The 11,531-nt window shown below is 35.7% G+C and overlaps 5 protein-coding genes across 5 annotated transcripts; 3 read left to right on the forward strand and 2 right to left on the reverse strand. All coding sequences in view use genetic code 12, as the record gives it.

Moving 5' to 3' along the window:
• Nucleotides 1-425: 425 nt before the first annotated feature.
• KGF56_000021 (uncharacterized protein) lies at nucleotides 426-1,235 on the forward strand (the record flags this gene model as incomplete). Its single annotated transcript, XM_049323274.1, has 1 exon — nucleotides 426-1,235. The coding sequence occupies one exon, from the start codon at nucleotides 426-428 to the stop codon at nucleotides 1,233-1,235; it is 810 nt and encodes a 269-aa protein (XP_049182865.1).
• Nucleotides 1,236-1,658: 423 nt separating this feature from the next.
• On the reverse strand, nucleotides 1,659-1,904 carry KGF56_000022 (U2 snRNP complex subunit YSF3; the record flags this gene model as incomplete). Its single annotated transcript, XM_049323385.1, has 1 exon — nucleotides 1,659-1,904. The coding sequence occupies one exon, from the start codon at nucleotides 1,902-1,904 to the stop codon at nucleotides 1,659-1,661; it is 246 nt and encodes an 81-aa protein (XP_049182866.1).
• Nucleotides 1,905-4,895: 2,991 nt separating this feature from the next.
• Nucleotides 4,896-6,731, forward strand: KGF56_000023 (uncharacterized protein; the record flags this gene model as incomplete). The annotated part of the gene is made up of 1 exon (XM_049323495.1): nucleotides 4,896-6,731. The coding sequence occupies one exon, from the start codon at nucleotides 4,896-4,898 to the stop codon at nucleotides 6,729-6,731; it is 1,836 nt and encodes a 611-aa protein (XP_049182867.1).
• A 1,236-nt stretch (nucleotides 6,732-7,967) lies between these two features.
• KGF56_000024 (uncharacterized protein) lies at nucleotides 7,968-8,876 on the forward strand (the record flags this gene model as incomplete). Its single annotated transcript, XM_049323606.1, has 1 exon — nucleotides 7,968-8,876. One exon carries the CDS (start codon nucleotides 7,968-7,970, stop codon nucleotides 8,874-8,876), a length of 909 nt encoding a protein of 302 aa, XP_049182868.1.
• A 229-nt stretch (nucleotides 8,877-9,105) lies between these two features.
• On the reverse strand, nucleotides 9,106-10,185 carry MRF1 (Mrf1p; the record flags this gene model as incomplete). The annotated part of the gene is made up of 1 exon (XM_049323717.1): nucleotides 9,106-10,185. One exon carries the CDS (start codon nucleotides 10,183-10,185, stop codon nucleotides 9,106-9,108), a length of 1,080 nt encoding a protein of 359 aa, XP_049182869.1.
• Nucleotides 10,186-11,531: the final 1,346 nt, after the last annotated feature.

Genomic DNA, 11,531 nt, shown 5'->3' on the forward strand with positions numbered 1-11,531 from the left:
CCCCCCCCTTCTCTCTCTTTCTCTTCCCCCCACCTCCTAGATCATTGTGTTTTCCACCTCCTTACCTGCACTTTTTTTTTTCGTACACTTCCACCAACCACTTAATCTTATTGATTTCTATGATTGCTATTTATTAGAATTTGTGTCACTCGTCCATAGAAAAAAAATTAAAAGAATTTCGGAATTAATCTAAATTGCATTGAAAAATTGTTCATCTGTAAGGCCACTCCCCATGCCCCCCCCATGCGCCCCTTCCTCCCTTCCTCTTGCTAAGTCTCTCGTTTCCCAGTTGCCCCTTTAAAAAACATATTCAACTCTATTGCTTTAAATAACTCTCAAATCCTTTTTCTTCTTCTTTTTGTCCACTTTCACTTCTTTTTCATTCAACTAATAGTACTACTACAACTACTACTAATACTACTACCATGGCATCTTCAAGTCAAGAACAATTGACTACTTACAAAGCGGTGTCGGTGATAACATTCTTACTTTCTATCTATGGTGGCTTGAACTATGTCGGTGTTCCTGAAGGCGATTTAGCCCATACTCCTTATTCAGGATCAAATCTTTTGTTGTTCATTTATTGGGGTATAATGTACGTTTGGCAACTCATTTACATTATACAAGCATTCTTTTCCCTTGATGAATACAGATCTTCTGTAATTCAACTCGTTGGATGGCATTTCCCAGTGTTTAATGTGTTAGCGTATATATGGTTTGAATTCTTCACCAGAGGCCATTATTTCCTTAGTGAATTGACATTGATTATCAATTTCATCAATACCTTGATATTGTATTTTGGTCATAAAACATTTGCTGTAAAGCCCCTTACTAATTGGCTTTTGATTCATGTTCCACTTGTGGCTTTAACAATGTCCTGGTTGCTCTATGCTATATTTTGGAATGGTGCAATTTGGTTACATATTCACAAGACGTGGGGTAGAATCGTGGCCAATATTTTCATTTGGAACTTCCTTTTAGTTCCAGGATTTTTCTTATTATTGTTTAACGATTGGGCAACTGGATTGAGTTTTTCATTCTTGATGTTTGCTTTAGGATTTGGTCAATTGGGCACTAAAGTGTTTGCATTGCAATGGATCTTTGCTTTTGTTATTGCTGGTATTTTACTTCTCTGGAGTTTTATTGCAATGATTGTCGGTGCACCAAAGCAAATAATTGATGTTGAACAAGCACCATTATTGGTTGTTGAAGAAGAGCGCACCACAACCAGCTAAGAGAGGAGGAAGAAAAGAAAAGATATGCATATATATATATATATATATCACGATACGTCACCTCATGGACAGAGACGAAATGACGCGTTTGTCTTTTGAACAGTTTAAGTATGTTAATAAAAAGGACAAGATTAAGACTTCAACTTGTAAAATGGCTGATTTTTGATTTTTGATAAATACAACTTTAAAGTAGTTTTCCTCTTGTATTGCTGAAAGTACAAAATAGATGGAACACAATCCTTTTCCTGAAATGTATATGTATGTATACTCATGCTTCATGTGCCATTGAGTAGCATCACAAGAGATAAACTACGGTTGCGTAGTTCAACCTTAATAGCTAAATGCCCTCATATCTTAAGTGTAATATGTGTGCACAAAAGACAGATATGCCTAATCCCACCACTATATTAGACAACAAGAAAATCATTTCTCAGCATTATGCACGTCTAACTTGATCCTCCTGATCATGTCTTGTCTCAATATTTCCGGATGTTGATTCAAGATAATTGAATTATACAATAAAATATGTTTATGATGAGCCAAGGATGCTATGGTATCATTGTAGACAGTAGTCTGAAACTCGTCATTCAGGGTATTTGAATTACCTATTCCTTCATACTTAGATTTCAAAAATGCATATTGATGTTTCTCACGGATCTTATCGGCCATGTTTCATGTGGATGAAAAATGACAAGTTTGATAACTCATTCCACTTGACTATTGGAAAAAGAGAAAAGAAAAATGTTTGATTCTCTTGCTGGTATGGAAAATGCTACCATATGTCTCAACTTGTTTTCCTTCTCTGTAGAAAGTTTTTCAATTTTACAATCCCCATGTTTCTGGCTTCTGGTGTCGGGTTACTGCAGCCCCTTCGATAGTGTCGCCGGTCAGTGCTGCTCTACTATCGAGCAAAGCAAGATAGTGTCACTCGATAGTGTCTCTAGTTAGTGCTGCTCTACTATCTCGCTTTGCTCGATAGTGTCACTCGATAGTGTCGATGGTGTTGTAACAAGTTATTCAGTACTACTCCACTATCTCGTTTCGCTCGATAGTGTCGATAGTGTCCTCTTCTTTCCAAGTCAAACTTCCACCGTCTACTACCGAGTGATTTTAAAATAATAATATTATAATTATAGCTTTGAATTTGGATGATTTTCTTTTATAAATTTTCTTAATAATAATTGAAAAGCCAGAGTTGAAAGACACAAAGAGCAGGAGGAGTTTAACAAGAAAATTGATTCTTAAAAGGTCAAATTTGGTACCGTTTGTTAAGGCTAAAAAAATATTTATTGCAGAGGGGGAGAAACAAAGGGAATGTTGGTAAAGGAAGAGGGGGGGGAACGAAGGGAATGCTGGTGAAGAAAGAGAAAGTGAAAAAGTGCAAAAAAAAAGAGAGAAAGGCTTGGGTGAAGGAGTAAGCAAGAAGAAGACTCAAAAGAAATAAATAAAAAAAACGTCATACATTTCCTTTCTCCTGGTGTCTGCCCCTTTCTAAGCTATTTGGAAATGTTCCACTGGGTTTATTGGGGGGCCATTACACCAAAAACTATTTGGGTTTTTTCAACTTTAATTGTTAGCTTCGCTAAAAAAAAAAAAAGAAACCAGATTGGGAAATCTGGGGTAAGGTTTTTTTTTTCTTTTTTCAAATCAAGGCTCATTAGTAGGGCTCATGAACTAATTATAAAGGTTACAATGTAACCTTAAAATTGGATAAAAACTGGGAAAAATATGAAGGAGGGGTAACACTGGAACCGAGCTTTCTTAAGTTTCTATTGTTGAGAAAAAAACAAGAAAAGAAATGAAAAGAATACACCTTAGTTGGGTATTATAATACTTTCTACGAACAGGATATGGCATTAATGGACATGCAAATGCAGGAAAAAAAAATAGGATAAAAATCAAAGGGAACAGAGGGTATAAGGATATTTCTTGTGTTTGTCAATAAGTGAGGTGGCAGTTGGTTCTCAAACTATGAAAAAGAAAATGAAGAGCTGGTTAAAGGTTGAGAAAGTTGCCAATTGTCTTGTCTTGTCTTGTCGTATATTGTTTTGTATTGTATTAAACCCGAGCAGTGTCAAATTCTGGGTCTTTAACTATGTATTTGTGTCTAACCATGTATTTCTATTTAGCTATGTATTTCTATTTAGCTATGTATTTCTATTTAGCTATATATTTCTATTTAGCTATGTATTTCTGTCTCAGATCTGAATAAATATACGCCAACAATAGGAAGAAGCTACTAAGAATGGAAAACTGGCGAGATCAGAGTCTAGATCAGAGTTTTGTAATAGAGTTTGGAACGGAGTTTTGAGATTTTCTAAACTTGCGTGGAGTAACAGAAGAAGAAAATCAATTCAGATTCAGAGACATTAATAATATTAATTACTAAAAATAGTAAATGTAGTGTTTGAGATCCTCCCCCCCCCCCCTCTCTCTATAATACACATAACACATATATACATAGTACATACATGGTGAGAGAAAACAACCTAATCAACATACGAGCGACTAGGTCAAGATACGGAATTTAGATACGGAATTTAAGTGATACATCACAACTTTTTCAAAATTCAATAAAGTTTTTACTTGATTTTTTCCCTTGTTTTGTTTGACAAAAAGAGAGGGTGGCGGGTGGGGGTGTTTACATTAATATTAGGAAATATAATATCTGAACAAGTAATGACATCGAATTCCACCAATTAACTCCATGGTGCGTATATGTTCGTGAAAGACGAAGGGGGAGGAGGGGGATCCTCGAGATAAAATAATTTTGATTTTTTCAATCTTTGATACGGTAATGGGATCCTAACATACATATACGACAATTGTAATAAAGCCAATACCACTTTGTTCGAGAAGGTTAATAATTTTTTTTTTGAGAAACAAATTTTGTAGTGCATACTGATAAGCAAAGCTTCTTTAAAATAGAATTATTGAACAAGCAAGTTGCAGTTACTGGTAAAAGGTTCAAAGTTGTGAGATATAACAAGCAAGCTCAACAGTAGTGAGATAGTGTCAGAACTTCTTTATTAATTTTTCACTATACTATTACTTTTTCTATATTACTTTTTCTATACTATTACTTTTACTATACTATTACTTTTTCTATACTGTTACTTTTTCTCTCTATACCTTATTACAATCTATTGCTTTTTACACTTTATATTTTATTACAATCTATTACCTTTTACACTATACCTTATTACAATCTATTACCTTTTACACTCTATACTATTTACACTCTATATTATTACCTTTTTTTCACTTTGGTTTTGGTTTCTTTAAAGCAAATAGAAAATAGAAGAAAAGACAAAAAGATTTAAAAATTCGATTAGATTTTATTCATTCTTCTTCATCATTGTTTTTATTGGGTTTTATTTTTTCATTAGTTAAGAACAAACTGGCAATAGTGTAATATATATATATTTACATACTAATATACCTCCCCCGCTGTGCTCACACTTGCCTCACACTTTTCGCTTACAATTTGACACTCAAGGCAACTCAATAACCCACCCTCCTAACAAGAAGATACCGGGAAAAAGGGCATTTTGACAAAAACTCCACGTTTGTTTCTTCACCCTCTGTCTTTCAAATAAAGAACCTTTTTTTTTTTTCCTTCCCCCAAACTAGGAGAAGACTTTGATAACCTTTACATTTATGATTACAGGCTCATCGTCAGTAGCAAGTTCTATTACCTCGGAATCAACTATCAAGACGATTTCTTCTTCTTCCACAAGCTTTTCTGGTATGGACTACCAAACAAAAAGACCCCATCATCAAGAAACACCGACACATCAATATAACTTTGAACAGCCACCACAGCACCAGCACCAGCACCAGCACCAGCACCAGCAGCAGCGACCATCACCACCACAGCAACAGCAGCAGCGACAACCACCACCACCACCACCACAGCAACAACAACAACAACACGTGCTTCAGTCATTGCAAAATCACTCCAATACCAATAGAAACCACACCCCTTATAAGAAGTCTACTACACCAGATTCGCCATCCATACATGATCTTATACTAGATGACGATAATGCGTCATTGGACATTTTCAAAATGTACCAGCACAAAAGCTATCTACCTCATAATCAGAGGATTTCAAATATTGCATGGAGAATACAAAATAGAAAAATTTTGACTGGTAATAATACAGCACCTATACTGGGAAAAATTTCAAAACCAACATCGATGGCTAAATCAGTTTCTAATCCAGATAGATTGATGAGTAAGCAACAACAAAAACTGCAACTACAGCAATTACAGCAACCTCAACAACAAGAACCAATGAAAACAACCGCCAATGGTCTTGACAATGCATTAAATTCAACGAAAATTGTTCCTGGCTCGAATAATCCAAATTTAGACGAATTTGATTATGTAGCACATATAAGAAGGATCAGTCAAGAAGAGTATAAACTGACCAATATTAATGGTAGGGATATATCTCAGGATAATGAAAGTTTCCTTTCCTCATATATAAGTTCGTTGAATTCCAAGAATCCCTCAAACTCGTCACTGTCAACAATTTACAATCCTCCATCAGATAATACTGTGATGTCTTCATCATTCCCAACAACAAAAACATCTTTAATGCATAGACAGTCCAGTATAATTACTGAACATAACAATGACGATACGACTACTACCACTACTAATAATAATAATAATAACAGAAAATTTGCAGGTACCACTATCGCCAACAATACCACCACCACCACCACATCCGCACCAAAAAAGGTTTTACAATGTACAAATTGCCAAACCAGAACAACTCCACTATGGAGAAAATCTAACACGGGGCTATTACTATGTAATGCGTGTGGATTGTTCTTCAAATTGCATGGTGTTTTAAGACCCTTGAATAATAAAACTGCTAGAACTGGAACCGCCAATGTTGACTTTTTGAAGAAGAAAGTTGGAATAACTGCAACAAGTAGTAATGATGAGAAGATTGGATATAACAATATCAATTTATTTAATGAATTGAATGTGAAACCAGAGCAGCAACAAGAAAAACAACAAGACCGACCTCAACAGAAACAAAAACAACAACAACAACAACAACAGACGCAGCAACCACTGCAACAGTTTGCACCTAATCAAAACCTTATTCCTCTCCATCGACAACAACCACAAGAGTCACAAGCACCAGATGAAATAGATAGATTGTTAAACATGAATTTATTCCAATCGGATTTTACTACTAATACCACTCTTAATCAGGATTTAATTTTCCATGATTTTGCCCATCACGCTAATAAGACAGAAGGAGAGCAATTTGTAGATAATAGATATGGCAAAATAATGCAACAACTGCTGCTACAGCAACAGCAACAAAAACAAGAGCTGCAGCAGCAACAACAGCAAGGCCAACATTTGCACCAATACCAACATCATGATGAGTTGAATTTATTAGATCCCAATGGGATACCGCCAACTGATAATGTGAATAATTTAAATTGGCTTCAATTTTTAAGCTAGACACTATCGAGAAGAGGGAGATAGTAAAGCACACTAGCTGCCACCACCAAAGTATTTAGGCAGTTGTGTATAAGGAAGGAAAAAAAGAGGGCCTTTTGCATTGGTAAACTATACTCCCTTTTCCCACTTGTCTTTGTTTCCATTTCCCACTTGTCTTTATTTCCATTTCCCACTTGTCTTTTGATGTATTTTGTACAGTTGATAGACAAACCTCCTCCATTCTTATTTATTTTATAACCGCCCGCTTTTATGGAGGAGGAGAAGTAACTTCTAGATTGGGCTCTTATATATAAAGAGCAAAACGAGCTAGTGGAGCGAAATATAGTAGCAACACTATCTCGCTTTGCTCGATAGTGTTATTTCCAATATAAAAAATTGATATTTATGAATATCAATGTAAAACTTTCATCTAGAAACTAATTGGTCTCATCCACCCACTCTTTTTATTCCAATCACGTGATTTTCAGCTGACTAAAGTGCTTTGTAATGGTGTCTATTCCTTTTTTTTTGTGTCACGCCGCACACGTGCAACTGATTTCCATATTCGGAAATGCTGCAAAATTTTTGAAAATGACTGCAAAAAAAAAAAAGCAAAAAAAGAAATACAGATTTGGTCAATGCTACCTTCTTCACCTTGTAATTCATATCCTCAATCGTTGTTAAAAAGATGGACGTTTACGATATAGAATATGAGAAAAAACCCTAACTAATTAGGGAGTATTCATTATTAACAAGAACAAAAAGAGAAAAATGGATCATTAAGCAGTTGTGTCACAATTTTGATTTCCCCACATTTTTCATTCAAGTTTGGTAGCAGGCACCCAACACATTTGTTCCCTTTTCTATTACTTTTTACATACCATACACATCACAACCGATTGCACACATTACTACACAGAAATAAAACAGCTAGCATACGATGTTGGGAACTGACACGTAATACATACACATACATATAAAGATACTCTCACCATACTAGTCAAGTCCTAGTAAATTTTTCAACTTGACTATCAGTCAAACTACAAGTTAAAGCATTTCAATTTTGTTCTTTTTTTTTTTAGAAAATTTTTCTATATCTTTATACCACATCTTTTTACCATTATTATTTGAAAACTTCTCTTTTTGAGCTTTCATTTCTTCCGGTTGTTAGATCATTTTGAAAAGGAGAAGGGTAAGAAAAAAAGGGGATTAAAGAGTACAGTTGTGTTCAACGTCAGTAGTAAAAGAGAATTGAGAATGACAGTCAAATCCAAGAAAAGTGTCTCTGGAAATCAGGGTCATATGCCACACCAGCACCAGCACCAGCACCAGCAACAACAACAGCAACAGCAACAACAGGGCAACCAAGGGAAAAGAATGAATAGCAATAGCTATAACAATATTCCTAAAGTTAGGATGGAGCAAGAAGTTGATAGGGATTTATTAAGTGGTGTTGGTGCTGGTGCTGGTGCTGAGTTCAAAAAGAGTAGTAGTGATAGCGATGTTGATGGTGGTACTGGTGGTATGCCACAACAAAATACAAATAGAGTCAACTCCATTCATAAAGGGTATGAACATGATCCTGAAGTTAGTTCAGGGAAAGCGTTTGCACAAGCAGATGAAGTCGAGAAAGAAGATGAAGGGGATGAGGATGGTGTTGATGACGATGATGAGGTGATGGCAAGCACCACTGCTGTTGATTTTCAATCGCCACCTCCTTCATCACTGCAAGGTTCAACTTTACAAACCAAGGACCATGAAGAAGGCAAGGGTTTAGTTTCAGATTCAAACATCTTCCAAGAAGAGGAAGAAGAAGAGGAAGAAGAAGAAAGGGAAGAAGAAGGAAACCGCGATGATGAAGAGGGGGAGTTTGGAAATTTGGAGAGTTGGATTAGAGAAGAGACTATTCAGTTGATTCCTCAATTTTTCAAACCTAAATCTAATAACAGGAGAAACAAGGGACAACAGGTAAAAATGGGTGAACAACTTATTATAATGCTTACTAATATTTTTGAAGTATTTGTTGAATTTGGAATTGTTTTGTATTCATTAGCTTTATTTGGGTTGAAGTTTTGGATTATCTTCTTGGTTGCTTTGAAAGATTTGTTTATTCGTACTGGTGGTAACTTGAGTGATGTTGTTAGTAAAGGTATTAGGATGAAATAAAAGTGCCAAGACTGCAGAAAAAAAAAAAATACGCCAGTTCTCCGTGCACACAAGGATTTTGAGAAGGAGATATTGATTTGGCTTTTTGAAGAGTTGTGTTTCTTGTTTTTTTTTGCTTTGCTTTGGTTTGCTTTGTTTTGCTTTGTTTTCTTTTGTTTTTGTTTGTTTTACTCGAGTTTGAAATGGTTTAGATTTTAGTCTATATGTCTACTTACTTTCCCAATTTTTTTTACTCATAAAATATAACTTGTTTACCCGATTTTCTAGAGGCGGCAATCAGTTTGAGATATACTTGTGTGAGGTCTTCCTTATCACCATCAGTGGCTTTGTAAAGAACCTTGTTATATGGAACATCAGTAATCTTCCCCTCTTTATACAAATGTACCAATTTCTCTACTGTTTGCTTCTTGAATTGGGGGTCACGATAAGTATTAGCAGTTAACCAAAAAGGTTTTGTTGCCAAGTTTCTGAATAATTGTAGTCTCTCATCGTATTCTATTTTTGTACCACCCACAACCCCATATGATACAAGGGTACCATTTGGTGATAAGCTTTTAACCAAGCTTGAAACTGTAGAGTTGGTCGAGCCATTGAGTGCTAATCTAACGTTTGCTTTATCACCGGTATATTTCTTGATATCGAATTTCTCATCTTTGAACTCCAGCTCCGATATGACATGTTTTGCACCCAACTTTAACAATCCATCAATTTCATCCTGGGATTTTCCATCACGAACAATAGAAATGACGCTGATTCCATACAACTTGGTCGCCAATTGTGAAACATACTTGCTCACTTGTGAGTTACCAGAATTTTGTATAATCCAATCCTCGCCATTTTTCCAATCCGTTACGAACTGATTCAATATCTGATAAGCCGTTGAAGGGTTGATGGAAATAGTTGCTGCTTGATTAACGGATATACCATTGACTTTGATTAAATCTCTCTCTTCTGCAATTGCTATAGTTCTCCACGTTCCAAATGCAGGTAGCCAAGGAATCACTTGATCTCCCTTTGAAAATTCCTTGACATTTGAGCCAACGTATATGACTTGGTACACTCCTTCGTTTCCACCAACACTCAATGGTTGGTTCTCGGCAGTTCCTAGATGACTAATCTTCTTAGGATCATTGTATCCCCCTATAATTTGACCCAAATCGGATGGGTTGATTGGAGTGGCTTTAGCTTTAATGACTACTTGATTCGGCTTGATCTTATCAAATTCAACAGTGAACTTTGTCGTTTTGAGGATATTTTCAAAATCTGAACCTGGGGTTGTGTATGTGACTGCTGCTCCTTCAACCGACATTTCTTTTAATCTTGTGACTTTCTGGGGTTTTCGTAAAAACCAGGGGTTGGGAATAAAAACTGTCCCTGGGGTACTGATTTCGATTTGTCAGCTAGCGTCAACTTGTCGCGATCTTGCTCTTTTGCTCTTTTGCATTTATTGCTTTTTCCGCTCTTTTTCCGTTTTTGCGATCGCAAAGTGTGGCACTACACTAGTGTCGTCCGTGTAGTCAGTGTTGCTCATGCACATATATATTCTATACAACGTGTATAGTGTCGCTAGTGTCGCTAGTATCGGTGTATTTAATGCTGCTCATGCACAAATATATTCTATACAACGTGTATAGTGTGGTGGGTATAGCGACACTATCGAGAGAAGCGAGATGGTGATGCTAGCATCGGTGTATTCAGTGCTGCTCATGTACATATATCATTGGTATATTCAGTGCTGCTCATGCACATATATTATCGGTGTATTCAGTGCAACTCCACCATTTCGCTTCGCTCGATAGTGTCGCTAGTGTCGGTGTATTCAGTGCAGCTACACCATCTCGCTTCGCTTGATAGTGTCGCTAATTATGCATATGCAAAGACTTACCAAGAAGAGAAAGTTCATTTCTAGTGCGTCTATTTGAATAGTGTGAGATCTTGCAGATCAAAGAGTATGTTTTTAAACGGTTCTTTAGAGATGAGCCGTATATATATATATATATATATATAAATAGATATATCTGTGTATAAATAGATGTTTTGTGCTGAGTCACCCAGTTTTTTCTTAGTTATTGTTGAACGGAGAACACTCAATCTCAAACTTGTCCATATTCCAAAAAAACAAAAAAAAAGAGACTACATTCTTTCTTTTAAATATAGTGCAAAAGACTTGTTGAAAACAATGGATATGGAAAGGCCCTGTCTTGTTCAATGAGATTTCAAAGTATACTCATTATTACAATACAAAATAAAAAAAGAAAAGAAAAGAAAAGAAAAGAAACATTCGAGTTTCGGTTTCAATTGCCAAGTGAGCTCAATTGATACAACACCAAACTCATTCGTTTGATAATTAGCAATATAAGCTTTCTTTTTTGTAAGAAAGGAAAGAAGGGGAGGAGGGGCAGATGATGAGGAGTCAAATAATATATTATGTAAAAAAAAAAACCTTATTCAAACTTACGAGTAAGAATAACAAGTGACAAAAAAAAGTAACAAACTTTTAGTTAACAAACTTTTAGTTTCGCATTTCTCTAAACTCTTAACCATTTCTTACCATTCTCTTTCCAAGGTCATCTACCTCTTGAACAAAACCTTTTCCCACCTTTTTGGCATCATTTTATTCTTGCTGTCAATAGGCACCTTTATAGCATCTCTCTC

Source organism: Candida oxycetoniae (genome assembly GCF_023343755.2).
Source record: "Candida oxycetoniae strain CBS 10844 chromosome Unknown scaffold44, whole genome shotgun sequence".
In the NCBI taxonomy this organism is placed as follows: domain Eukaryota; kingdom Fungi; phylum Ascomycota; class Pichiomycetes; order Serinales; family Debaryomycetaceae; genus Lodderomyces; species Lodderomyces oxycetoniae.